Raw genomic sequence first — 25,524 nt, 5'->3', positions numbered from 1 at the left:
AGATTCCTTTTTTTTATTTACTCACATTGGAGGTTCTAGTCCAGAAATTTGTGTCAGCTGAAACATTTTTTTAGAAATTTTGATTAAAATGTTCAGTGTTTTATAAGGGAAAATGCTGTTTGCCCAATTGAAATAGCTCTTAAAATGATTTAATTAAGATGGCTCTGTGCTTTTCATGTTGAGGTGGGTATTTCAGACACAGAATGAAAAAATTGCCCTTTTGTTGTCTAGTAAAACTCACCCACACAGCCTATAAACTTCAGAAGAATCTCCCATGGTACAGTTTGGCAATTGATTTCTGCTGAGGGTGTACCAATGGAGGAGCATGCTTAATCTCTGCACTTAATGTGATTGGTCTAAGCCATCTCCCAGCACCTGTGCATACTGCAGGCCACAGCTGAAAAAGTGGAATGAGATTTCTGATTTTAACCCCATTTTGTAAGTTTGACTGTGGTTCTGGGTAAAGTCCCTACAGTAGCCCTTCAGGAGTGTAAGAACCCCAAGTGCCTCCTGTGTTCAGGAGCAAGGAACAGAAAAGGGTGTAAAAACCAAAGGCAGACAGACAGAAGCACGAGTAAGTACAAATAMAAGGGGATAATGGACTGTGACAGGAATGAGGGCAAAGGTGTCTGCTGATAGCAATGAAGAAATCAGGGCTTTACTGCAGGTTTACTTGGAGCAATGAAGTTCATTTCTCTTTAAGACTCTTTGTCCTTCTGCAAAAAGGGAGTAATGACATTGACCTCTTTTGTACAGCCCAGCACAAAGTGAACATTGAAAAAAATTGTCCTGCTTTCCAACCCTTACATAACTACAACTTTTATTTTTTAATGTCACATTGAAAAACTTGCGTACCCAGATGTAAAACTAACAGAGCATGTAACAGAAAGATATTGCTTAAAAATTTGCGTAGACCAAAATCCTCTGCATTCAAAGGTGACAAGATAGGTAAAATTAATTTTGACATATCACAGTCTAAAGAGGCCATATTTTTTGTATAGAATCACATCACCAGGAAAAAAGCATGCACCATTCTGAAATAAAACTAAACAACTTCCTAGCTCTCCTCTTTCTGTTTGGGAGGAAGATGTGTCTAGGTATACCTATTTCATACCCTGAGAACACATTCACCACATTTTTAGAATTCAGGCATTTAAAAAAATTCTCCTATGCTGTGGTTTGGAGAGAATTTGTCTGGCACTGCTGCCTACTAAGTAGAAGTAATTATTACTACATATTGCTGGCTTTACAATATGCTGCAGASACTTGAAAAGCCTGTGTTGGGGAAAAATGGATGGAATGTGGTTGCAGATGGGCTCAAAGGTGCAGGTTGTAGAAAATTTCAGTGTCACTCACTTCATCAGTGCCAGTTACAACCAGAACCAAAGACAGATCTTTAGGATAAAGGTCTGCAAGTAATGGTCCACAAAATACATGTATGGTTTCTAAGAAATGTCACTGAGGGCTGTCAACCAAACAGACCTCTGTCTCTTGATGGGCATTCACAGGACATGGGGCAATGATTCAATTAACCCAGCAACAGATTTAAGGAAATAATAAATATTGAGAGGCTAGCTAGGACATATATAGGGAAATAGCATGTGGTTCATTGATTATAAGGAGTGATCACAAGGAAGGAGTCCTTTCAGAGAGAGAAATGAGCTTGTGCTCCATTTTTGTCATGTAAAGTGTTCTGATAGGATGTGTTCAGACCCAGGATGAAAGTTCCAGGCAACTCACATGATTCAAACAGAAAATAATAACCTTAAGAAACAGAATATAACAAAGAACTAATATTCAATTCAAKAAATTCTTATATACATTTAAATTTCACATTTCCAACTGCATTTTGGTCCAAACTTAGGTACACACTTCATATTTAAGTTTATGAATGTAGTAAAAATATGTCTTTCAAAACAAGTTGATTTTTTTTCTGAAATAGCTTCCCACATTTTAGAAAATTTTTGAACATATTATAAACCATACTGTTCTATGTGATTGTCTACAAATCCATTATCCAGGTGAACATCAACAGCTTAGTAGTACTTTTTAAGTGACTCTGAGATTAGAGTGTTACTGTCATCCAGTATGTCCAAGGTCCTCTTTGKATGATGAAATTGAGAAATAGAAATGGTTTTGATGCTTCAGTTAATGGATGYTTGACTTTGTGCATTTCAGGAGCTGAGAAACTCAGAAACTTTCCTTTCTATTGTGTATTTGCACTACATGTGACTTCTTGGGCCTTCAGCCCCATGTGCCAAACTGYTTTAAGTTATCCCACCTCAGGTATCCCTGCGGAAAAGATTTTTTTTTTAAATTACCTTATTTTACTTCAACACTGCCATTCTTCTTGCAGACAGGCTTGGAGATTCAACCAAGCCACAGTAATTCTAGTTATGAGTCAGACTTCAGCTGTTGTGCTTTCTTTTCTCACAATTTCTCCTGGTAAGAGGGACAAAATTTAAATTTTTTTATGACTTTAATAGAAAGTTACTAGTTGGAACAGTCTAGATATATTAGTTCTTTCAGAGAGGAAAAAAAAAAAGAAGATCATGCTGTACAAAGGTTGCAAGTAATAGCAGTTATAGAGATTCAGCTGTGCAGGAAGTCTCACAGTTGGTKTTAGCAACCCTGCATTTCCAGTATAATTAAATCAGTAGCTACCCAAAAGTCATCCTTCAGTGTGCCAGATTCAYCCACCAAGATTAGATATTCATAGGAGAAGGCTGTAATGAGATCAGAAGATAATAATATAAGATTTATTATACAGAACACTAAAATAGAAGCTAGAGAATGACAAAGATAAAGCTGGCAAGATGCTTTACATGGAGATCTCTGTTCAGTTTAGATACAGGAAACAGCTCTATCAAGCAGCAGCCTAACATGCCTCAGCTTGATGGCATCATCATCCAGGRTTCTGCCATCACTGAAAATTCACCCAGCAGCAGTAAATGGAAACATCTGCACTTTATAAGTGTGAACAAAGTGGATTTTTCTAACACTTTTAAGCCAGGAAGGGCCAGATAATCTACCCTTTAAAAATCAGACACTGTGATATCCAATATTTTTGACAGTATCTCAGGTTATAAAAAAAAGAAGTCACAAAAAATGAAACAAAATCCATAAGGATGGCCTTTGCATTAATCAAATGCAGTTTCAGGCTGTGTATCCGCCAAGCCAGTCCAGGATGATTGAATCAGTGATACAGTGAACTTCTGAACTTTGTGCCATTATGTGGCTGTTAACATTCGTTCAGTGCTATAGCACAAGATCAGCTGCAGTAGGTGCTAAATATAATATGAATCATATTGTGTAGGACTTCACTACATCCTGGGCTATCTCAGCTGAGCTCTGGTTGTTCTCAGGAGGGGGACATTCTGCTCCAGGCTTTCATGCCTCCAGCACCATTTTCAATATACTTGGCAGCTTTSTCCTGACACAAGTTGCAGTGGAAGTAGTGTGAAGTGTTGCTGTGGGTGCTTTCTGATACATCTGYCTCCCTGGCCTTTCTCTGCAGTATCCAACACGCCAATCAATCCACAGCCTTGCATTCTTCATGCTTCTACAGCTGCCACTGCCAGCAGCTCACAGCTCATCGGGCCTCTGTGCACTTAGACTGCAGGATGCATGGGACCAAGAACAATTGCATACATATTGCACACATATTTTTTTTCTGGTTTTCTCTCTCTTTTCTTTTATAGTTGGGATTTTTTTTTTTTGGGGGGGGGGGGGAGTTGGTTTTTGTTTTGGGTTTGTTTGTTTGTTTGGGTTTTTTTTGTTTTTTTTTAAGTCCTACTCAGCTATTCATTGAAGGTAAAAATATAGAGCTTTATTAGTAATTTGTTTATTTTCTTTTATTGTAGTTTTGATTTCTTACAGCTCAGGGAATTTATATATAGGAGACTGATTTGAAGATATTCTCACTGTTTTAAATAAGCTCTCTGAGAAGCCAAGGCAGTATAATAGGCTTGTCTGATTAAGCCCATTGCAATCTTTGGCATGCCTGGGACTACCRTGCTTTCATTTTCCAAGAGGATGAATCTCAGATGTGCTTGGAAATGCTCAGAGCAGGATACAGATGTTCAAGTGACAAAAGCCAGAGCTCAGTAATCCTAATGCACAAGCATACTTCTTTTGGCAGGATCCTGGCTCCCAAGCTGTTATTCTGATCTGCTGGCCGTCTGCTTTCCATTAATCACTTCAGGCAGAAGGAAGGGCCTTCCAAAAATCTTTCACCTTTGGCCTATACCCAGGCAGCAAAAAGGATGCAGCCGCACACAAGGTTTGTGCCAGAAGGGATCTTCAGTCTGGGAACATGATCCTGAGGTTTTTGCCATGAGAGTCCCCACAGGTCTGTCCTGGGAGACTCAACAATCTTGTCAGCCACACCCCATTTTACGTTTCTTTATCTAAATAGAGTGGTAGTCCTCAGTAACCCCACCTGTGTTTGTAGCTGGCTGACAAGTTAGTTCAAGCCTAGCACAGATCTCGCAGGATAATATCCCAGGGATGATGATTAGAAGATGGAAAATGCGGTACAAGCTTTTTTTTAAGACTTTGTGATTGAGAGAAGAAAAGGAAGAAAAGGAATCAAGAAAATATGGATCTGAATCCAAGTCAACTTCAGCCTTTTCTTTCCTGTGCTTGGGAACATTAATGTACAAAAACCCTTAGACAAAACTGAAGTCCTCTGTGATCTCAGAGAAAACGTTTCAAGAACACCACATATTACTAACCATTAAGATAAAATCTTTAAGAAATCCATCACACTTGATTAAGGAATATAAAATACCTTTATTTTACTCCTAATAAATGCCTTCAGAAATATTGATGAATTTATGTCTGTCACTCCACCCTCAGTTAAGCTTCCTCATTTTGTTCCAAGGGAAGTAAGAAATCCTGCTTTGTAAGGCAGCAACTTTCTTACATGTCTGAGAATGAATTCTCCCAGTTTTTCAGTGGTTGGACTGGCATTTGAGACACCACAGACCTGCATCCCAACTGMCTACTGGGATCCAAATGGGTTTAAATTCCCACATCTTGCACAGCTGGGGACTGGGGGCCAGTGCCTCTTCAGAGCTGAAACAAGAACGATAATGATAATGATAATGATATGTGCATTTAGCCTTATGTGGGGGATTTCTTAAGATTAAGTCAAAGAGCAGAGACAGATCCTTAATCGTCGTGCAACTCTAGGTATAAATTCTTCCCACATCTGACGTGGTAGCATTTATTAGCATTGGATTAGCTGGAATTGAACTTTGAACACCGAGGCAAAATGTGAACAAAGGTAAGCTCAGGCTATGGTCTTCTTCAGGAGGATATGCTCACCACATGTGTGGTGGCAGGAAGATCCTGGGGCTTCCTTCTGGTACTGCAGTGGTCTGGGCTATTCTGTCATTCACTGCTAGTTCTCCCATGCCACAGGAAAAGCAGAGCAGGGATTTGTACTTATAGATAGTATGTGAAAAACCAAGGGCAAATCAACAGATATCAAGTGATAAAGTCAACATCCCCTCTGGAAAGGCAAAGTGAAAATGACCGAGGTTGTGAACCATCAGTGAACCACACCAGCGAGGGCAGGTTTGAAATTAACTCAGGCATTTGGATGTGGCAGAGATAATGCCCGGGAAGGAGCCTGTCTGGCTTTAGCTACTGGTGTAAGTGTCCTGCAGGCAGCTGTTCCTGGAAGATAATAAATTAATTCTGGCACATAAACCCCAATCCATTCCTGGTCAGTGTGCACACCACGTCAGTACAGCCCTGACTCRGTCACGCCATCACACCAACCTGTCCCTGCTTCCCCAATCCCAGTCCGTATCATCAACACAGCATTTCTGCAGTGCTGAAACAGAGAGAGCACCCGAGTGGTGATCTACGTTCCTGCTTGCCAGAAGCAGAGGGCAGCCTTCTCCTAAAGCCCAGGTTTTCAGTTCCTGCACCACAGCTTGGGGAAACAGCCCGATTCAGAGCAAACCAGAGCAACAAACAGAAGAGCACCTTTGRAAGGAGCTCTCAAGAGCCAGAGGCCTTCAGCAAGGGCTGCCTTGAGTAGAGCCTGCTGCAAACTGCCCTCCTTTTTCATCTGCTCTCTCCTCTTGATCCCTTCAGAGCCTGCAGGACAGCAGATGCTTTTCTAGGTATTTCCAGCCTCCTGACTCACAGCTTGCACCTGTCCCATGTGGGGCTGTTCCATCCCTTGGCATTAGCCAGGRGGACTATTTTTAATTGGCAGGACAGAAATAAGAGGTAGAGCCTTTGGCGAGTACCCTGTGTAACCCTGTCACCCACAGACTGAAACACTTCTTGGCACCCTCATTAAAGCACTTGCCAACAGTTTTCCTCCTGAGGAACACTGGTACCCAACAGTGCCCTGCAGTGCTGTTGGCTGGGAGCATGAGAACACACCTTGAAATCATTCCTCAGCAAACTCTGAACTAAGGCCACAGCCTAGGCAGTGTCTCACAAAAGGCAGAGCTTGCTAAGATACACTGGGACCCACTGGGAAGCAAAACAGGGACTGTAAGAATCCAGGCCTAATTTGGGCACTGAYTAGTTCAGTTTGGCCAGAGCCTGATGCAGTGCAACACTTGCGGTTTTACAGAAGATAGRGCTTGTGCTTTATGTTTTTATTGCTGCCTTATCTCTCTATAACTTGGGCTCATTTGTGGGTCAAACTGGCCCTTGGAGGAAACAATTCAAGCGTGCCTCTGAAAGGCCCTTTGGAGCACAGCATTGCCACCCAGTTTCTTCAGCAGCACATGCTCCCTTTGCTTTCTGCTCTAACATGAAGTGCAGCTTGGTTCTTACCTTGGAGCAATGGACACRCTGCTCACCATATTTCTGGTAAATCAGGTTTAACAAACCAGGGAAATCCAGTAATTTTACCAGAATCTGTCACAGATCAGTGCCAARAGGAAAAGCARACCCCGTATAAGTGGCTGAAGATTTAAGACCTCAGCTGTAAAACTGTAATTCCTACATCACCCAGAACAGTTATTTCTCCAGAAATGAAGTATATGCACATACTTATAACAGATTCACACAGGATGCGCCCATTGCATTTTGTCAGCATTACTGGCATCCACACTGAAGATCTCATACCATCACACCTATGGTCAGGAATACTTCCACTGTCACAACACTAACAGAGACAATAAACCATCATTTATGCATATAAAATAACTCAAGCATTTGTCATCTTTCAAATATTTTATTTTAGTATTTTTAAATATGTTTAACACAACAAAGATATAAAACAATATATTAATCCAATCTGAGTTCAGAATCAAAACAATATTTACTTATTTACAGTACTCTAAACTTCACTGGCATACCTTCTAGCCATTAGATAACACTATTTTCTCAGTCAGAACAAAACTGAAGTAACTGTTCAGTGTGAAAAGCCATGTTTCTACATCCTTATTAAGTACCACGTACAATGCAGTTTGTGGTTTCTCAAAATTGACAAAATTTCTCCTTTTTCTACAAAACGGAATTGAAAGAGAAAAACTAATTTATAGTTAGTCTTTCTAACTACATAGTCAGGGCTAATGGGTCAAGTTATTGTGCTCCACATTTATCACTTTAAGTTCTTACACACCTATTACAAACTTTTAAAATGTGCATGTCACAGAATTATGTACATAATACTCACTGCAWATTTGTTAGGACACAACTAGTAAGTATGCAGGATACTGCTGTATGGAAGGTTCAGTGTTCACAATACCATAGTGTTTGAAGTTTTGTATTTTTCTTCATTCAATGAACAAGGCATCAGTAGGTTCACTCCAAAAGGCKTTTTTTCTTTTCTCCCCAGAAATAATGTTTTAATTAGAATAGTGACAAGGTMAAAGATAGATCAGAAATAGATTTATAAATCACTGGTCTATCAATTAACCCTTATTGTCRAAATATACACACAAAATAATTCAGAGGGTAAGCTGTCTCAATGCTAGGACTAGTCAAATATATATGCTAGTCAAATATACTTCCATCTTGGCAGGGTGGTTTTTGTAGTTACAGGTCAGATTTCTAAGAAGGTACCCTAGGCTATTTTACAAAAAATCAGTATTGTCTGTAGATGACTGCAAATTCTCCCTAACTCTTCACTAGAAACTGTAAGGACAGGATTAAAAACTATCATAGTTGTTCTAAGTTATCTTTGTTACACTCCAGGTCCATAAAACCTACTGCGTGGGGTTTTTTCCCATGACTGATGCTTGAAAGTCAAGTGGGCTTTCATACGTCAGAAAATTGCAGTGAAAGACTTGTACTGATGTCTGAGTTCAACTCTTTCCTCTTAAASTCTCTTTTTGGCACTACATGAGACACAGCTGTACAGAAAAGATTATAGKAACCTGTGCTTTTATCCTTCTTGAAGGTTTCTGTAATTCCAAATTACTTTATTTAACATGCTTGCATCAAAAAATAACTTTTCTTTCCAAATTATTTAATTGTCCCTTGCTTCTTAAAGCAGGTAACTACCAAGGTTGTATTTGTATCTTTTTGTTTTACAGATTTCTTCTCTCAGAACCCAGTTAAGTAGTAATTTGAAATTCTACTGGAATGTTTTCTTGTGYGGTAGGTAAGGGGGGAGACATCAGAGAAAAGCAAAGAGAAAGAGATATTACCTATTCCCATTACTGTAGCAGTATATCACAAACAGTAGGCACTGGGCCTTATCCAAGAAAATATTTAAACTAAAATGATAACACTCACTGAAGTCAGCAGTGTTTAGTAATTTGCTTGAAGTTAAGCATACAAGTCAGGCAGTGCACTGATGGGATCCAATTCTTGCTATTTAAGCACTTCAGGCCTATCTACATTTCTGTATCAATACTTCATGTAAGTGTTATCATGTCTGCCACAGGACATGAAGATAATTTGCATATATGGAGGCTTTCTATAGCATTGTTGAAGATCAGCTGAAAGAATCTTGCTCAAAGATCCTTTTATAAGTTTTTGTCAGTGTAATCAGAATTTATTTAAAAACACCATCTGCGAAGGTCTAATCCTGTGCAAGCGTAATGTCATAACCCATTTAAAGGATCTCTCAGAAATGAAAAACTAAAAGCAAAAATTTAGGAAAGTTATTATAAGAAATTGTCTTTAGGTACAAAAAAAAAAATACAAAGAAAAAGGGTGGGGGAAGAGCTATCACTTGCAGGTATGTGCATACAGATCCCCAAACTAATAAGGAAGAGCTCAACCCTATTGCCAAGCCTCAAATATTACTAAATTTGCTAAGCTAGCAAAAAAATGTGACCCTTCCCTTCTTTTGTATATACAGTTATTAATTTCAGACTTTGCTACTTGATTAATTTGTGCACTTCGTAGTATTAATGTTGTTAGGACACTTGTACTTACTGGCATTACACGGTAATTCATTCAYTACTCTGAATTCAGATTATGTGGGCACTCACAGAGACCACAGAAGACAACTTAGCACAAAAGAGGTGCAACATGTTAAAGGAGAGCAAAAAGACTGGTGTGTGAACACAAAGGAAGACACCCCTGAACATACTTAGCATTAARTCCAAGGCCCAATGGTGCTCTGCTGCCTTTACTTGAAAGTGCTTGTCAGCAACAGAAGCAGCAAAATGCTTTTAAAACACTGACTCTTTCAGGAGGTACAAAATGTTAAGCCTATCAGTTACCTGCAATTTGTTTCCATTTAATGAACAATAAARATCACATTCCCAACTTTACAGTCCGACCTGTGCTTTTGCACGCGAGATCAGAATTTTCTGTCTTCTATCAATGTCAAGCTTTCCTCTTGCACGTTTACAGACAGACAAAATGAACTTCCAAAATAGCAAAGGACAATTATCCTGACAATGTTTTAACCCACTCCAATGCTAACAATACCAGGCTTTTTATATTACTTATCTAGGACTCAGATATTTAACATCAAGGGAAACGGCACAAAAGAACAAGCTTCTTTTAAGAAATAGTGATAGATAAGGCTGATTTAGAACACAATTTACTTAACAGAATTTGAAAAATTAAATTAGAACAAAGAGAGAATTCTTACATTTCAAAGTATATGAACTTCATTTAAAAAAAATTGAAATGATAGCTTTACTTTATGTAAACATTGTTACACTGGGCTGTACTTGAAAATTCTCCTGCATGTCTAAGTTGTAAAATTCTATTTCAGTTTAGATGCAGTTATGCCAGTTACCACTCAAATGGTTATTGTCAGAATCAACAGCTTTGCAAGTTTAATTGCATACCTCTCCATGTAAATCAGATTACAATCCTGCACATCCTGAGAACAGAGGTTTCCTAGAGTTTAGAAAAATAGCATTCATAATTGTGTGCATTGCAAAGGCAAATATAAATTAATAAATAGAGCTCTTTCATTATAAAGTCTCAAGAGGAATGTTCAAATTGCCTTTCTGAAATCAGAAAGTTAAGAGCAGCAAATGGCAAGTCCTTAAATCTTTCAGAATATTTTCTCCTTTTTTTTTTAAGTGTAAGTATACTCCCCCAATTTGGATGGCAAGAGCCATCAGACTGCAGTAGATTGAACAATATAGTAATAAACCTGCAATTTTGYTAAAAAATTGGAATGTTACAAATATAAAAATCTCTGGAATAGTACAATGTACATATGCTCGATACAGTTGGCAGAGAKAGTCCAAGATTCATAATTCCTCTGTGGAACAGGAGCTAAATTAAGTTATAAAAGTAATATATTACGAAGAGTGTAAGGTAGTTAAGTTAGTACAATCAAGGTTTATAAAAKGAACAAATAGCAAGGAGTAGCCCACAGCAGGTTACAAGACTCCAAATACAAAACCTTGCCAATTCCAAATGGATTCATTTCTATGCACACACAAGTACATTGTGCCCATTTAGTCAGCTTGTACCAAGTTGGAAATGCTTTGTGTAACTTTCTAAAGCTGACTTACACTACCTTTTGCATCTCTTACCTGTTCTGAAATTGCAATAACCAAATTAAAAGGTCTACACCATTTTTATGATTTGTACCTTGTACCTATCAGTTTTCATTTAGAACAATTCTAATTTCAAGTTTCCACAGACAACATTAGTATGTCCCCTTACAATCCACCACCYAAGAGATCACCAACCCTTGTGTGACCCTTGCTTATGCATTATGGACTTGGAGTGTTGGTCTGAGGTCTTCGGGGATTTTGTTGTGGGTGGTGGCTTGGTTTTTTCAACAAGCAAAACTCAACTGTYTATGGTACTTCTGTCTTTCAGTGTAGTAAATGACTTAATTTAAGAACTAGTCTCTTTTCATACTTGCTAGAAAAACATATATATATAAACAAATATACTGTGCATATATATATCCAGAGATATTCATCATATTGTTGACACCAGAGTGCTAAAACATACATCAACATGAGCACTATTTCCAATACTCACTATTGTTACTATTCCTGGAAGAGTTACTACATGCATTTTCCCCATCCATTTACAGGACAGTAAGATACAAGAAGACAACTGTTCTGTTTTTCCAATGTTAAAGAACTGCTCTTGAAAAGCATGCATGGGTTTGGGTATAAAGCAATTAAGACCACACTAAAGTTATTTTGTGGCTTTAAATTCACTAAAGCTAAGTTTACTTTCAGTGGATGTTCCACTTTAACTCATTTAAACACAAAAGGGAAAACTTCCAAGTGCTAGAACAACCATAAAGACAACTGAAAGACTATTCTAAAGAAGTTCTCATTAAAAAAATATCATCACTGCACAGCCACAAGGCAGACTTTTGTTTTTGGCAACCTGTATGCAGACCATTTATACTGTCAAGACTTGTAATTTAACAGTTAAGAGACCCTCTCAGCAAGGAACTATACTGCTTTCTTCATTATAACACAGACTTCCTCAATCTTTAAGTATAGACAGTTTGTTTTGAAAATTACATTTATGACTGTTTTAAAATAAAGGCTTCATAAAGTTCGATTTTTTTGTCAGTATTTGTAAAGGCTGGTACTTGGGTAACAGAGATAATCTGGACCTGTAAAGGGTGTATTATATTCAAAACAAGCACATATTTGAGATTAGCATTCCATAAACATTCACACAGAACCTTACCAAGGGTAACAGTATTCTGGTTTATAYTCGTGCTTCACTGAATAGCCTTTACCCATCCCTGCATTGTTTTCTATTTTCACAAAGAGAAAACAAAACAYATCCCTGTAGCCCCATTTTATGGCTAAGAATCTAAGAAACAAGGCAAGGGAGGAGATCACAGAGTGAAAAATGTTACTTGACCTCTCCCTTGTAGCTCGCCTTGTAGGATCTTAGTCATAATGCTTCATAAAAATCTSAACTGACCCACACAATCTTCAACCTATTAATCTTTTTAGTATAGTAGGTTTTGAAAAAGGCCAGCAGTACTCATTGGGAACAGTACCATTAACATTGCATTCAAAGAACGAAAACATTGGAAACCATATCCTTGCTCTCCTACTGTGTTGATATGCTCTAGTATTAGCCAATGTATGGTAATACAAAAAGAGTCTTGTAGTGATGTAAAAGGCAATGAAGACATCTATAGAATAATGTTCATGTGCAGCCAAAATGAAGAAGATTCCGAAGAGATTCAGGACCCAGGACAAGGTGTGCAAGAAGTTCCAGCTCCTTGGCGTATCTAGGAGGAAACAGGAAGTGATTAACCTCGAATGTCTCAAAAATCAGGCCTAGACATCCCAAGTTTTTATACAAACTTCTCATCCAAAAATGAGATTAAGTTACTCTCTTCATTCACTAACATTGTATAGAGGTCAAATAAATCCAACAAAAACAATCACACAAGTTATACATGTCTGTCACTTCATGACTTCATTTACAAATACATTTTGGGATTAAGAGAGCATCCTTAAATTGTTTGGCACCCTGCAAAGCAGAGTTCTTTGTTCAACCAACTTCCTTTTAATGAAAATCGTGCCTTCTCTATGCATAAGGACAAGAACCTGCATTACTGTTTTTGCAGTCAATCCATCATAGCTGAGTGCAAAGTAATTGTCTGTGCTTGCTATGATATGTATCAAATCACTATTGGTGTTTACAGAAGAGCACTATTGTTTCATATATTCTCATTCATTATGAGGTTTGGTGTTTGGCTTTATGGATTATACCAAACGTATGGACACCTTGTCGGGTACTGTGGCTGACAGGAGTCTGTGGCAGATACCTAGGGAAGTGAATATTAACAGACAATCCTAAATATCTTCCCAACTATTCTCCCAGCAGCAAGCCAGAAAGCCTTTTTAATTTCTCACATGTTCGTTCAGAAGTGCCCTGTTGATCCCCCCATTCATGGAGGTGGTCGTGTTCTTTTCCTGGCTGTGACTTGACTGTCACAAACTTGAGAAAGAGCACAGCAATCTGAATTTGTATTTGTTTGCTTAAATGTTACACTTTGAACTTTTTTAGGAGGTCAAGGAGCAGATATTCTTAATACTTAAGGACATTCAAGTGTTTGCACTCTCACACTTCTAACTGTACATATTCTTAAGGACATTTGAGTGTTGACACTTTGTACTTACATTCTGTGACAAAGAAGTTGAGCATGGTCAGGACGACAGTGTGACCACTGAACATGTAATCTCCACAYGTATGTACTCCAGTCAGAGTCATTCCAAAGCCACTCCATATTGCAAATGCCCGCTGGAGTTTTGCCCAAACATTGCCATACAACTAAAAAAACAGTGACATTAAACTTTAAGTAAAGTTCCAACCCCATTGCCCAAACACCATGTCCTTAAAGTTAGCTGTATTGCACTGTTTGTTTAATAGCATTTAGCATGTTGAGTCTTTTACCAAAATGCAGGTTAGCACATCWTCGGATTTCACTGTGGCAGTGAGTCACATTAGTAGCTACAATTACTAATTGTATTCATCATACCTCTGGTGAATACTGGAATTTAGAGCAAGTATTTTGTTCCAAGTGATTTACCTGCAGAGCCTGCCACCTTTTTTTGAATATATTCAGCCTCCCAATGCATCATTGTCAAGCTTTCCATTTGTTCAGCACAAACCCMTCCTAACTAAAAGTTAGGATGAAATCAAAATCCCATGTTCTAAGGAATATCCCTTATGAGAAGGGGTGAAACAATAATAGTTTGCTGGATTTTTTTCAAAACCATACAACCAACTAGAAAAACTGAAAGGGACGTAATYGCTTCTTCTTCTTCATGAAGTCAGTTATATATAATTGACTTCAGCTTAAATGCACACGCCTCTTGGATTTATTCTCTCTGGTTTATAGTGTGAAATATTCTKAACACCTTTCCTCAAATAACTGTATACTCTCCAAAGTGGCAAGTGCTTCTAAGACCCCTAGTGATTTTTGCCTACATATGGTAATTAATGCAAGGGCAAGGAAATGGGAGAGAAACATGAAAAAACACACATCCAACACTATGGTCGCAACAATCTTATAATCACATCTTTAGTATTTTGTTAAAAAAAAGAAACAGGAAAAATAGTTTAAAGCATTTGAAGTTTTTACCTTTCCAGTACACTGCAAGTGCTGGCCTGGCACGGAGAGTGAGGTAACAAACATKGTGATGCAACGTAATAGAAACACTGTCCCCATGAGGCTGCACAGCCTGCGCAGAAGTATAGATCTGGGAAAARTACACAGCAASTRAAATCAGRAACCTTGTGATAAAAACATTTCACYTCACCCCAACYTAATCCCATTAAGTCCCATCATCACTACTGCAAGTTTCACAACAATTTTCAATTTAATTAAGCAGTGCTGTAAAGCCAAGGTTCCACATGACAGGATGAGACACTGTAGCAAGCTGACTGTCACCAAAGGTACAGCTCCACCTCTGAAGCCACACTTTCATTAGCTCTGGCACTCATACCTTCTGCTGGCAAATGGATAAAAATCAATGAAYCAGTAAAAATTTAACTTAAAATACGCACGCACACACAAAAGCATTTTCTATCCCACAGTGAAAGCAAACTGSCAGGCTGGCTCAGACATGCTGTGGAAATTCATTCTCATAGCACTTTCTTATATACAAAATGTTACAGTATGGGAATATATGCTGACAACTCCCCGAAATACCTAGGATCTGAAGGAAATTATTCATAAATATGGTAGAAAAGTAAATTCAGATTACTCCTTTGAAAGATCCACGTCATCATTCTTGATCAAATCCTTCCTAATCCATTTTAACAGGGACATACTAGAAGTTGACAAAATTCTTAATGGAAATTTTTTAACAATCTTCATAAATTCTTGTTATGGTCTTTTCTCTGCAAAGTACCAGCTATCTGGATTATATAAACTTTACCTGTGTTTGTGAAGCAGAAGAACCAAGAGCCAAATGTAGCAAAGAATTACACCACATACTTCAGTCATAGCAAAAGCCCATGGTATTCTAGGGACGCTAAAAAAAAGGACAAAGCAAAAAAGTTAGTACAAAGGCGTAATCTTTTCCTAGTGTCAGTATTGAAAATAAGAGCATATAAAGCTCTAACCTCAAAACTAATTTGCTTTCATTTGACAAMAGTATAAACTACAGCCAAAAATTCTTTTGTTAGACTGAAACACAATTTGAAATATATYCAATTACATTATCGCCTTCCTAATAATGTGTTTGCAGCAGATGTTTACACAGAATTCACTCAGTCAGAGAAAATCTCTAGTATGCTCTCTTAATTTACAGGACTTACTAACAGGATGTGTTCCTCTACAATTGTTTCACAACAACCTTTTCAATTCTGATGAAAACTTGCATAATGTCAATTACACTGCTTATGCCTGTAAGAGTGCCATGTTAACACAACTAATTAAACGCTGCAAAGCCAAAAATTTTTAAACATTTGTTATAAAGCAGAACTGCACAGGAAAGTATCAGGGAAATTAAAATTGTTTTCAAAATTTCAGGGATAATCACTGGATGCAAACTTTTCAGCCTTCCCTGTCAAAAAAATTAAGACCTTGCACACATAAGGCACCAGTGACAAGTTCCACTCATTCAATCATCAAAATACAGATCACCAGATTTCAAGAGAGGCTGCTCATTGTAGTTTTGTGCTCCCTTTGATACAAAGGGATAGCAAAGGGCTACTCAAACATGAGCTTTGTAKTAATCCCCTCTCATTGTTTGTGAGCTGCTGCTCCCCCATTCTCCTGCCCATGAACACCATGTTAGCACCCTGGGAACRAAATACAGTAATGCTATAGCTCCTGTTCTCTCTCCCCTCTTCTGTTCTGCTGGATGTGGTCTGCCCTTGCTCAGTTATACATAATTTTATGGGGAATTCTGTACCCAAAAGGTTAGAATCCTACTGACTTTCTGAAAGCCATTAATGAAAATGGAAATGAACGGCAGGAACAGGTCACAAAGACTGAACATTTTAACAGTTTAGCTCATCTTTTAAAACTCTCTAGGCTGTTAAGTTCTCCATGGTGCAAGCACACKTTCTCAAAGGGAACTTTTATCCTCTATTAAACCTGTAGTCAATGATTAGAATTTGACCTTTACCGTTGTGTCTTCTTTGCCTGAAGTGAAATATTTTCTTTTAAAAAATAAGCAGGTACTGTGTAAGTCACAACAGTGGCTTAGTATCCTGTTAAAAGAGATAGTCTTTTCATTCTACTTCAGCGTTTCTCTAGACCATCTTCAGCAAGCTGACAGTGGGAAGACAACAAAGATACAGTACCAGTGCTGTTCCCTTTCAATTTTCTTGCTCAATCAGAACCCAAAATATTCTTTCATTCAAAGTTTTTCTGTATCAAGGTATGCTAAGCTTCATAGCAGGAACTGTATTTCAAAAATGCATTTGGCTGCATATCAATGCCAGCTGACCACCGTGTTTTTGACTCGTGCGAGGATGGATGAACTAATTACTGTGTTGCAGTGAGTTTAATATGTAAATTAAATATAAACTGGGTAGAACAACAGCTCAATTTATTTTCCCCTAAAACTAAATCTCTGCATCTAACTGATCTGCATTTCAATCTTAGCAGAAGGATTTACTAGACTCTTATTACTATTTTGCASAGGCATCTTCTACGGCACATGAAACTTTCTTTAAGGGCATCTAAAACTTGGAAAACAAAGGAAAGACAGCCTATATTTTAACCATCACATTAATATTTYGTTTAGAAAGAAAATTTCTTACCTATCTAGAAATATGTCTGGCAGAGGTGGATATGTTTGCATGTCAGGTACTCGTTCGTGGACTATCACCATAACAAATGATGTGAAGCCAAACACTATGAAGACATACACACAACTCAAAACTGTCTTCCAGTACTCTGGGTCCAGCCTTCGTGTGGCATGTTTGTTTTTTCCATTTGTGTACTGATACTGATCACCATTCAAGTCAGTCATTAGTCCATCATAGTCCCGAGGTACTTCACCATTACAAAACCAATCTGCACCCTGTAGCGAACCAATTGGGCACACAATGCCGGCGTGACCGTCACTGGTGTAACCCAGCTCTTCCAGGACGTCAATATGCTGCTTCTGCAGTTTGCGTATGGACAGCATCAGCCTCTTGATATCCCCCAGGATTTTGATTTCCAGAGGAGGGGATCGTAAATCATACTCAGTAAGTGTCAGCAGTGTAATTCCATCTAGCCTGTGTCTATTGCACAAAACATCCACATATTCACAGAAGCCTTCTTCCTTCAGCCACTTGGCCACATTCTTGGTAGTCCAACGTCGAATGCAAAGCTGGTTATTGCCTGCCATCCTCCCTCTCTATCCACCAGTCACACTGACCTGTTGCATAGCCAAGAGAGACAACACCAGAATGTTTAACACAGATTACTGAAATGCCAGGGTCTTTTGAGCAATTTGAGATGCTTAATTATCCCAATTATTCACATTTTACATAAGAGATAGCTAAAAAACAGACCTAATTTCTTAGGTAAGTAATATAAAAATGCTTTAATTTTTTTTTTATTCAAGCAAAACTAAATTAGTATTATCTCACTGGCTCCTAAATTGAAATTTTATGTATCCAAGGAGCAGAATATTTCTTAGATGCATCCAGTATACTTTTGTAATTTTCTTATAAATAAATAAATAAATGAATAAATCCAGGCTCGTTAATTACATTAGGCAGTGAAAATCAAATACCACTCTGTTTAAATACCAGCTTAATCATTAGTCTTTTCCACTGCTTGCAGTTCATCAACTACACAAGAAAGTATTGCCAGCAAACACACAACACTGAATTAAAACTGAAATAATACATTCCAATACAGTCCAATATATCCCACTGTTTTAAAATAYATACTGAAGCTTTGATGGAATGACATTCCTCCACTCCTTCCAAGTAAGCCTAAGTCTAAATAACTGCAACGTATTGAGCTGAAGTATCTTAGCTGTATGTTGATGGAACAACCACTCAGTAATTAAGATAAATGCTTACTGAATTGTGAATCAGTAAATATTCAGCTTTCAAAAATAACATTACTAGAAATTAAGTACTGGCTTAAGCTTCAAAGCATTTTTTTAAATTAGTAGATAATGTGGTAACACACAAAAACCGGAAGATATGTATTCTCTTCATACAGATTTCTCAACAATTGTGTTCCTGACTCTAGAATATTGCTTGAAGAGAGACAGCTCAGCAACATTTTAGTCACATGGTGGTGACAAGTCATCAGAACAATCAGGGAAAAAGTTAACCACAGGACATTATGTGGAATACAGGAAAGAACTTTGAAAGACTACCAGCAAAGTAAAAGTAAAAAAAGTTTATGCAATATTGAAGACCCACAGCAGTACAGAATGGATTTGTGCATAATTTATATTTGGTGGCTCATGTACAGCTACCATCTAAGAAACAGCTACAATTTCACAGCTCCTTTGYACTCAAAAAAGTGGTCTAATTAACTAGAATGCTTCAATCATGCCAACCAAATCTCAGAAAATACAAGGCAGTACAATACACTGGTGCCACATACATCATTCAAGGCTTTCAGAATGAAAGCAAGGAAACAGTGTATTTAATCTATTATTTAACTTCTGTCTATGGTAAACTGGTACTCAAACCAATCATGAATATTCAGCACAGTTCTACATCTTTTTCAGGGGCACAGCTCTTCCAAAAACAGAACCTCTTTCCTTCTCACTTCTTTTTTTAAGGAGGTACAGTACCTATTGTGGTCTTAATATAATTATTGGATGAAACTTTTTCTTCTGACTTTCATCTAAYAGAACCACAAACTATTTTATACTATACCAGAGAAGATTCAATTTCCCACCCACACTGCCCCTGGCGCACCCTCCCCCTGCAGTGGGATGGGTGGGGTAGACTAAATAGCTAAACCAAATGGGTTGAGATATGAACATTTCAGTAATGGTAATAAAGCAAAATATAGTAATAATAATAGTGGAAATAAAAAAAGGAAAGAGGAACAATACCCAAGAAATTCAAATGATGCACTTTACAACTGCTCACCACCTGCTGACTGCTACCCAGCCAGTTCCCAGCAATGGTYGGCCCCTCCTGGCAAACCTCCCCCTCCATTTATACACCATGYAGGACATGCCATGGCATRGAATATCCCTTTGGCCAGTTCAGCTCAGCTGTCCTGGCTGTGCTCTCCACCAGCTTCTTCTGCCTCTCCTCACYGGCAGAACAAGGGAAACCCAAAACACCTTGACTTAGGGTCAACACCACTAAGCAACAACTAAAACATCCGTGTGTTATCAACATTATTTTTACACTAAATCCAAAACAATCAGTAAAAATAAACAAACTTGAGTTGCCTATCTGAAATTCCAGTTTTGTTTATCAGAAACACAGATGAAATACTGAAAAAAAGTTGTTAATCACAGTGGGTTTTATAACATAGTAACCATCACAAGTTTTCTAAAAGCAGTGAATGTAAACTCACCACCACAAATAYGCTCAACTTACTGATATTGTCTTCYAACCAAAGCAACTTCTGAGGACAAAGGCAGGAAACTGTCCCTAACCTGTAAGAATTTTATTAATTGGTCACAAGTCAGTAGCCTAACAGCAGTCTAGTCTTCCTTCATCTGGCATTGCYGGAATAAAAATCAACCCTTACCAAACGTGCAATAAAACTAATCCTGCAGCACTGAATGAGCACGCCCATCAAAGGTCACTATTGGCTGAACCTGGGAGAAAGTCTACAGTAACCTCATGATGCAACTGATAGGACCTGCTCCTGTTTTTTAATGCTGTCAATGACAAGACATTWAACCACCTGGAAAAGACAAAGAAATGACCACAAAACACAAATGTAAAGCATTATACAAAGCAGGTAGCTAATTTCATCTCACCAGCAACAGTTAATTTTTAATGAGAGAGCTACTTCTTTAAACCCTGAAACTGCCTTCCCTTTCAGACTACTCAATTAGCAACACTTTCATAGTTTAAAGGGTAAAAAGCACTTTTCCCCAATAATCTTAACACCTGGAATACAGTACAGATCCCTTCATGCAACTGCTCCTGTTCATTTCTGAAACTGAAGAATGCTACCTACTACGCCACTAGACTGCAATGCAAGAAGAGGCCAAGTATAACAGCACCTGTCTTCTGAAAGGAAACAGCTCKGGCAACTACTTTGCCTTCCACGTTACTGGTTTTATCACTGAAACCAAATAATGGAAAACATTATTAAATGATGAATAACACACATGAGTAATGCAAAGCAAGCATAGAGTTAAGCGTCCAGAGGGYAAACTGTACTTTTCACCAGACATCAGCAATGTCTGTAGTTGGTTATGTTTCCTGGTACTGCAACTTAACACATASGAAGCTCAGCAACAGTATGTATTGTGTGTCCCATTTTCTTTCACCGGCATTTCAGTTAACATGAACACAACTGCATATGAACTGCACATGTCTAAGTATTTACTGTTTAAAAAGAAAAATGTTACTTCAGGAGCCATGAACATTCCTACAATTTGGCTGGGGCATTTTAAGAAATGAGATGCCGCTGAGAGGCTGAGTATACTCTAGCTGTTACCAAAATTTCCTAGTGTATATTTAAACAGAGAAAATTAACCGCCCTCAATGTGACTGTCCATGACTCTATCATGTTCCTGTCTACTGAAGTGCTGCCAGTCAACCATTAATTACCTCATTTTCCTAGCTTACAGACTTTGAGACAATATATTGAGATAAAAATGTGGAAAGTTCAATCTGCTTATCACTACTCCAGCCAAGAAAAAGTAGCCTTAATGTCACAGTAACATTAGGCTGAAAATTTATTATAGAAAAGAATTTGATTAGAGAAGAGTCATAGTTGAAGGGTTAAACAAGAACCTCGTGACGTCTGCAGCAGTTAGCTGAATACTGACTGGCTTTGTTTTTTCCAGACACACATGCAAAAACACTACTAGCACCATTACTGCTTTACCACCTGCCCTCAGGTACCTGGGAGAGCCTTGCTGACACACCCCTTGATTTTTYCCCCTAGGTTAAATTCCCACCATCCTTRAGAGGAATTTTAGGAAGGATGCTGAAGAACCRTCATATCTCAAGTGATTTAACCTACATTTCTRTGTGAAGGTTTCAAGCTGCAGTTTGAATACAGACCATTCCAACTCAGCTCCCCCTTGGCTGGGTCTGCTGGCTTAGGAGCACATCCCACACCCCAGGGGAGAAGTTGTTCCCTGCAAAGGCTGCAACTTCACCCATGTAGACAAGGCCTATGTTTGTGGCCTTGGTTCCCCAGCACAAAAAGGCTACAGAAAAACGTGTGCTGAGCCAGTCTGCAATAATAACGCTACTGTCACACACCAACTTAGCAATGCAGCGCTGGAAAAAGAACACACAGCACTGCCTTGTTATGCAGCACAAGTCTTGGCTACTCTGCTGACTCTGACTTACATGAGAAGCTTGTCACCTGTTCTTCCCGGAACCTCTACATTCTTCAGTGCTTATTTAAAGCAAATAGCACCAAAGATTTCACTGCCATAGAGCATGCAGTGGCCTAATCCTTACATTCTAAATGCCATCACATATAGTACGGTAYCTTGTCAACAGAAGGACAAAAGAACTTGCAAAAACAATACATGATTTCACAAGAGYTTTTAAACACAAYAGCTACCATACTATATATAAAAYTGACCAAACACAGCACARAGCCACCATCAGACAAAAACAAGGSTRTTTTCCTGAASCAAGAATATAATAATTACAAACAGCACAAATATTGCTGTAAAACTTGCAYYCAGTTTTAACTAGTGWCTTTGGTAGCATAAGTGAGGTGATCAGCAATAGCTCAATTGTACTCAAAGGTCTTAGTGCTTTGCGTGAAGGTAAGATAAGAAATGTCAAAGTAACACTAKTTTAGTCTCAGGTTTTAAGTCATCAAGGAAGATGAACTTTTTGAGAATTATTTACTAAGTGCAGCTTGTGGATCAAGTATTAGCTCTATATTCTTAGCAGAATCYTTCTGTTGAGACACCTCCATGAAAGACTGACAGCAGCTACTACAGAAAGTCCTGAAAGCTGAACAAAAAAACCCAAGTACAGTTACATATTCTATCAATATGAACAGAACACATACTGCTCCCTGACTCTCAAACCTCATTAAACCAAACAGGTTGCATCATACTCAAGTCAACATTAAGAGCAGCTCAACACCTAATCTACTAACCAGCTAACAAAACAAATTGTTATCCTATTGCCATAATTCAAGGCAYGCACAAGTGATTTTTAAACAATTGRTGAAGTACTCCACTTATCTTAGAATGCAATTCACAGTATTTCCTTAATACTTGTCCAAGTTCTTGAATATTTCGCAYGCTAAATATCAGGTGTCAAGTATTTTKCCTCCAGTTTCAARTAAYAGCATAYCYCTCTTKTAACAGAATGTTGCCTGCTCTTCATMCCTATACAACTTAGGAGTAACACAACTCAAGTTTCTTTTTCCCCTTTTCTTCCCACATCTTACAATGGAAATAGGGGGAGACATGAACAAACTCTCCATCCAAATGAATACCAYAGCAGTATCTGAAGTGAAACTGTCGGATCCTACTCTCAACAATCATTTACAATCTGATCTTTCTGGGCTAGCAAAATCTAGTAGCCTTCCTCATTTTAGGTGCATTAAAGTAAGAAAGAAATAAGACTTCTAAAAGGTATGCTATTATCAAATAAACATACATAATGTAATATGATTAGTGGTTCTCAACCAGTGGTTGCAAAAGCAAGCGCTATACAAAGAAAAGTGATACTACAGAACCCAAAAGATCACAATTCCTAGGCCAACCTGTGTTTTTAATAGTATCCTACCAAAACAAACCCCCAACCAGCCAGCAAAAAGAATATCACATAGAACAGCAAACAAGGTAATTTATAATTCTTGTCCTTTACAAATCCACAAAACATTTCCTTCACATCTAAGCAGCACTTACACMACAAAAACTTCCAAAACTTCCCAAAGAAATTCCTTTCACTTGGTAAAAAAAAATCACTTCACACTAATCCTGCAGGTTAGTTCCACCTTTCTTCTACACTGCAGAAAGYAAAAGGAAGAACAAGACATAGGCATTTCCTTACCTCTGATATCCAGCAAGAGGCACCCCCTACCAAACAGGAGGGGCATTTAAATGCCAGGAAATGTCTTCTGAGCTCTTGCCACTCCAGAGCACAGCATGATCAGCTGCTCTGTGGAGGTGGCACAGACACCGTGTCCAGATGCACGAGGGAGCTCTGTGGAGACAGAGCAGACCTTAGCCAAGCAGAMTCTTCCATCAAGTCATCTTACAACACAGAATCAGTGTTGCACATACAAAATTTTTATTAAATTAATTCTGGAAACTGAAGCCTAAAATACAAAACCACGAGACCACTGCAACTTCTTACAAACCAACAAACACATGAACATTAAATRACATCTCGTTTGCTTCTTCTTCCACTAACTTAGAGAGCTGGAAAAACCTACCTTTTTGAAGTGTTCGGGCTTTTTTTTAATAACTATCAGCAATGAATAAGTGAATGGTCTGAGGCCACCTAAGGCATCGGTACACAGATATAAGAGACTGAGTGGATAACAGGTCCAATAGTTTCAACTTCCCCATGCTCAGGCCTGAAACTCACAAATCCTGCTCCCCACAGGCAGACGCATCCATCTAACCCTGAAACTCGGAGAGCACACATGCAAACTAGTAACAGCACTGCACCATGCTGCCTTGTTAATAAGCAAATCCTACGCACTCAACAGCATTTTTATTCAAAACACTTTGTCCTCAGAAAACATACATTTTTACAGAAAGGAAAAAAAAACCAAACCAGTAAGACCGGTGAATATCTATTTTGACCCGGTACAACCGTTTGGTTATCTGACTGTAAGACTTAACAACAAAGCATCATTTCCAGGAACGATGTGTTTCTTGTGAAGGCTGACACGGGAGTCAGATCCCATGCGGGTCCCGCAACAAACCGCACAATGCCCACAGGCCCCGATCCCCGGAGCCAGCCCCGGCCCCGCTGGGCACCCGCCCCTGCCCGCCCAACACCTTCACAAGCCTCTCCTAACGAGGCTGGCAAAGTTCGGCCCCAAACCGACCCAGCCGGGCAGCGGGGCTGACCCTTCATCCCGCAGAGCGCCGGCGATCCGGCCCCAGCGCGCAGCCGGTGCTCCCGGGCCGGGCGCTCTCACTCGGCACAGATGCGCCCGGCCCGGGCGGGCGCGGTAATTACGGCGGAGCGGATTTTTAGCGCGGACACAAACGCGGGAKGCTCGCCCCTTCCCCGGCAGCTCTCCTCCCGCACAGCCTCTGCAGCGGGGCAGCCCTTTCCCCCCGAGAGCCGCGGGCCCGCCCGCACTCAGGGGCGCACACCCCTCAGCCGGGGCAGCGCCGGGCTCCCCAGGGCAGGGCCCCGGGGAAGGGCCGCAGCTCGGCCCGCCTCACCTGCCGCCGAGTGGCGGTGCCGCCGAGCCGGCTCTGGGCGCTGCGGCTCCTCCGCGCCCTCCCTGCGCCTCTGCCTGCGCCTCTCCCCGGCGGCGGCSGCGGCCACCGCCACCCCCCATCCCCCGTCCGGAAGCGGGCGCGCAGCGCCGGGCGGGCGGCGGCGGAAGGGGCGGGACGGGCGGAGGGACGCGGTGCTGCCAGGAGGGGCTCCCAGCTGGGCGGCAGACTCTGGATCAGCGCATCTGCCTGCAGTTCATATCAAGGTATAAGCCAAGACAAAATAACAGAGGGAACGCGGAGCCCTCACCCTGTCAGTCCTCGCATCAAGCAGACATAAAACATTTCAGTGGCACCATTATTCTTTTCTGGTGTCCGTAGGAAAAAAAAAACCCAAACAACTGGCTGTCAGCACTTGGCTGACAGCACTCAATCATTTATACACGKGGATCCAAAGCACAGTTACGAACAGCACACATGACTTAGGAAAGCTTCAGCAAGGCAYCGTAACTTCGGGAGCTCCATAGCCTATAAGTAATACAAACGGAGGGGATAGGAGGAGACGAATTACAAACAAATTGTTCCAGAAATAAATTTATTTTTGGTATAAACTGTCTGTGGTAGTAGCCAGCCCTTTGCAACAGTTTGAGGAACGTCCAGAATT

General features: G+C 39.5%; 1 protein-coding gene across 2 annotated transcripts; it reads right to left on the bottom strand.

The window, feature by feature from the left end:
- Nucleotides 1–9,125: 9,125 nt before the first annotated feature.
- SAMD8 (sterile alpha motif domain containing 8) lies at nt 9,126–25,011 on the bottom strand. Of its 2 annotated transcripts, XM_057375874.1 has the most exons (7): nt 24,864–25,011; nt 23,509–23,661; nt 17,131–17,735; nt 15,294–15,389; nt 14,495–14,612; nt 13,530–13,680; nt 9,126–12,631 (listed from the first exon to the last, which is right to left on the bottom strand). In XM_057375874.1, exons 3-7 carry the CDS (start codon nt 17,703–17,705, stop codon nt 12,327–12,329), a joined length of 1,245 nt encoding a protein of 414 aa, XP_057231857.1. In that variant the 5' UTR covers nt 17,706–17,735; nt 23,509–23,661; nt 24,864–25,011; the 3' UTR covers nt 9,126–12,326. The 2 variants fall into 2 exon arrangements, with proteins under 2 accessions (XP_057231857.1, XP_057231858.1); XM_057375875.1 differs by lacking the exon at nt 23,509–23,661.
- Between the last annotated feature and the right edge of the window lie 513 nt (nt 25,012–25,524).

This window comes from Malurus melanocephalus, unplaced genomic scaffold (genome assembly GCF_030028575.1).
Source record: "Malurus melanocephalus ecotype Western Australia unplaced genomic scaffold, MMel_1.1 scaffold_261, whole genome shotgun sequence".
Classification (NCBI taxonomy): Eukaryota; Metazoa; Chordata; class Aves; order Passeriformes; family Maluridae; genus Malurus; species Malurus melanocephalus.
This window is presented reverse-complemented; position numbering and strand designations above follow the sequence as displayed.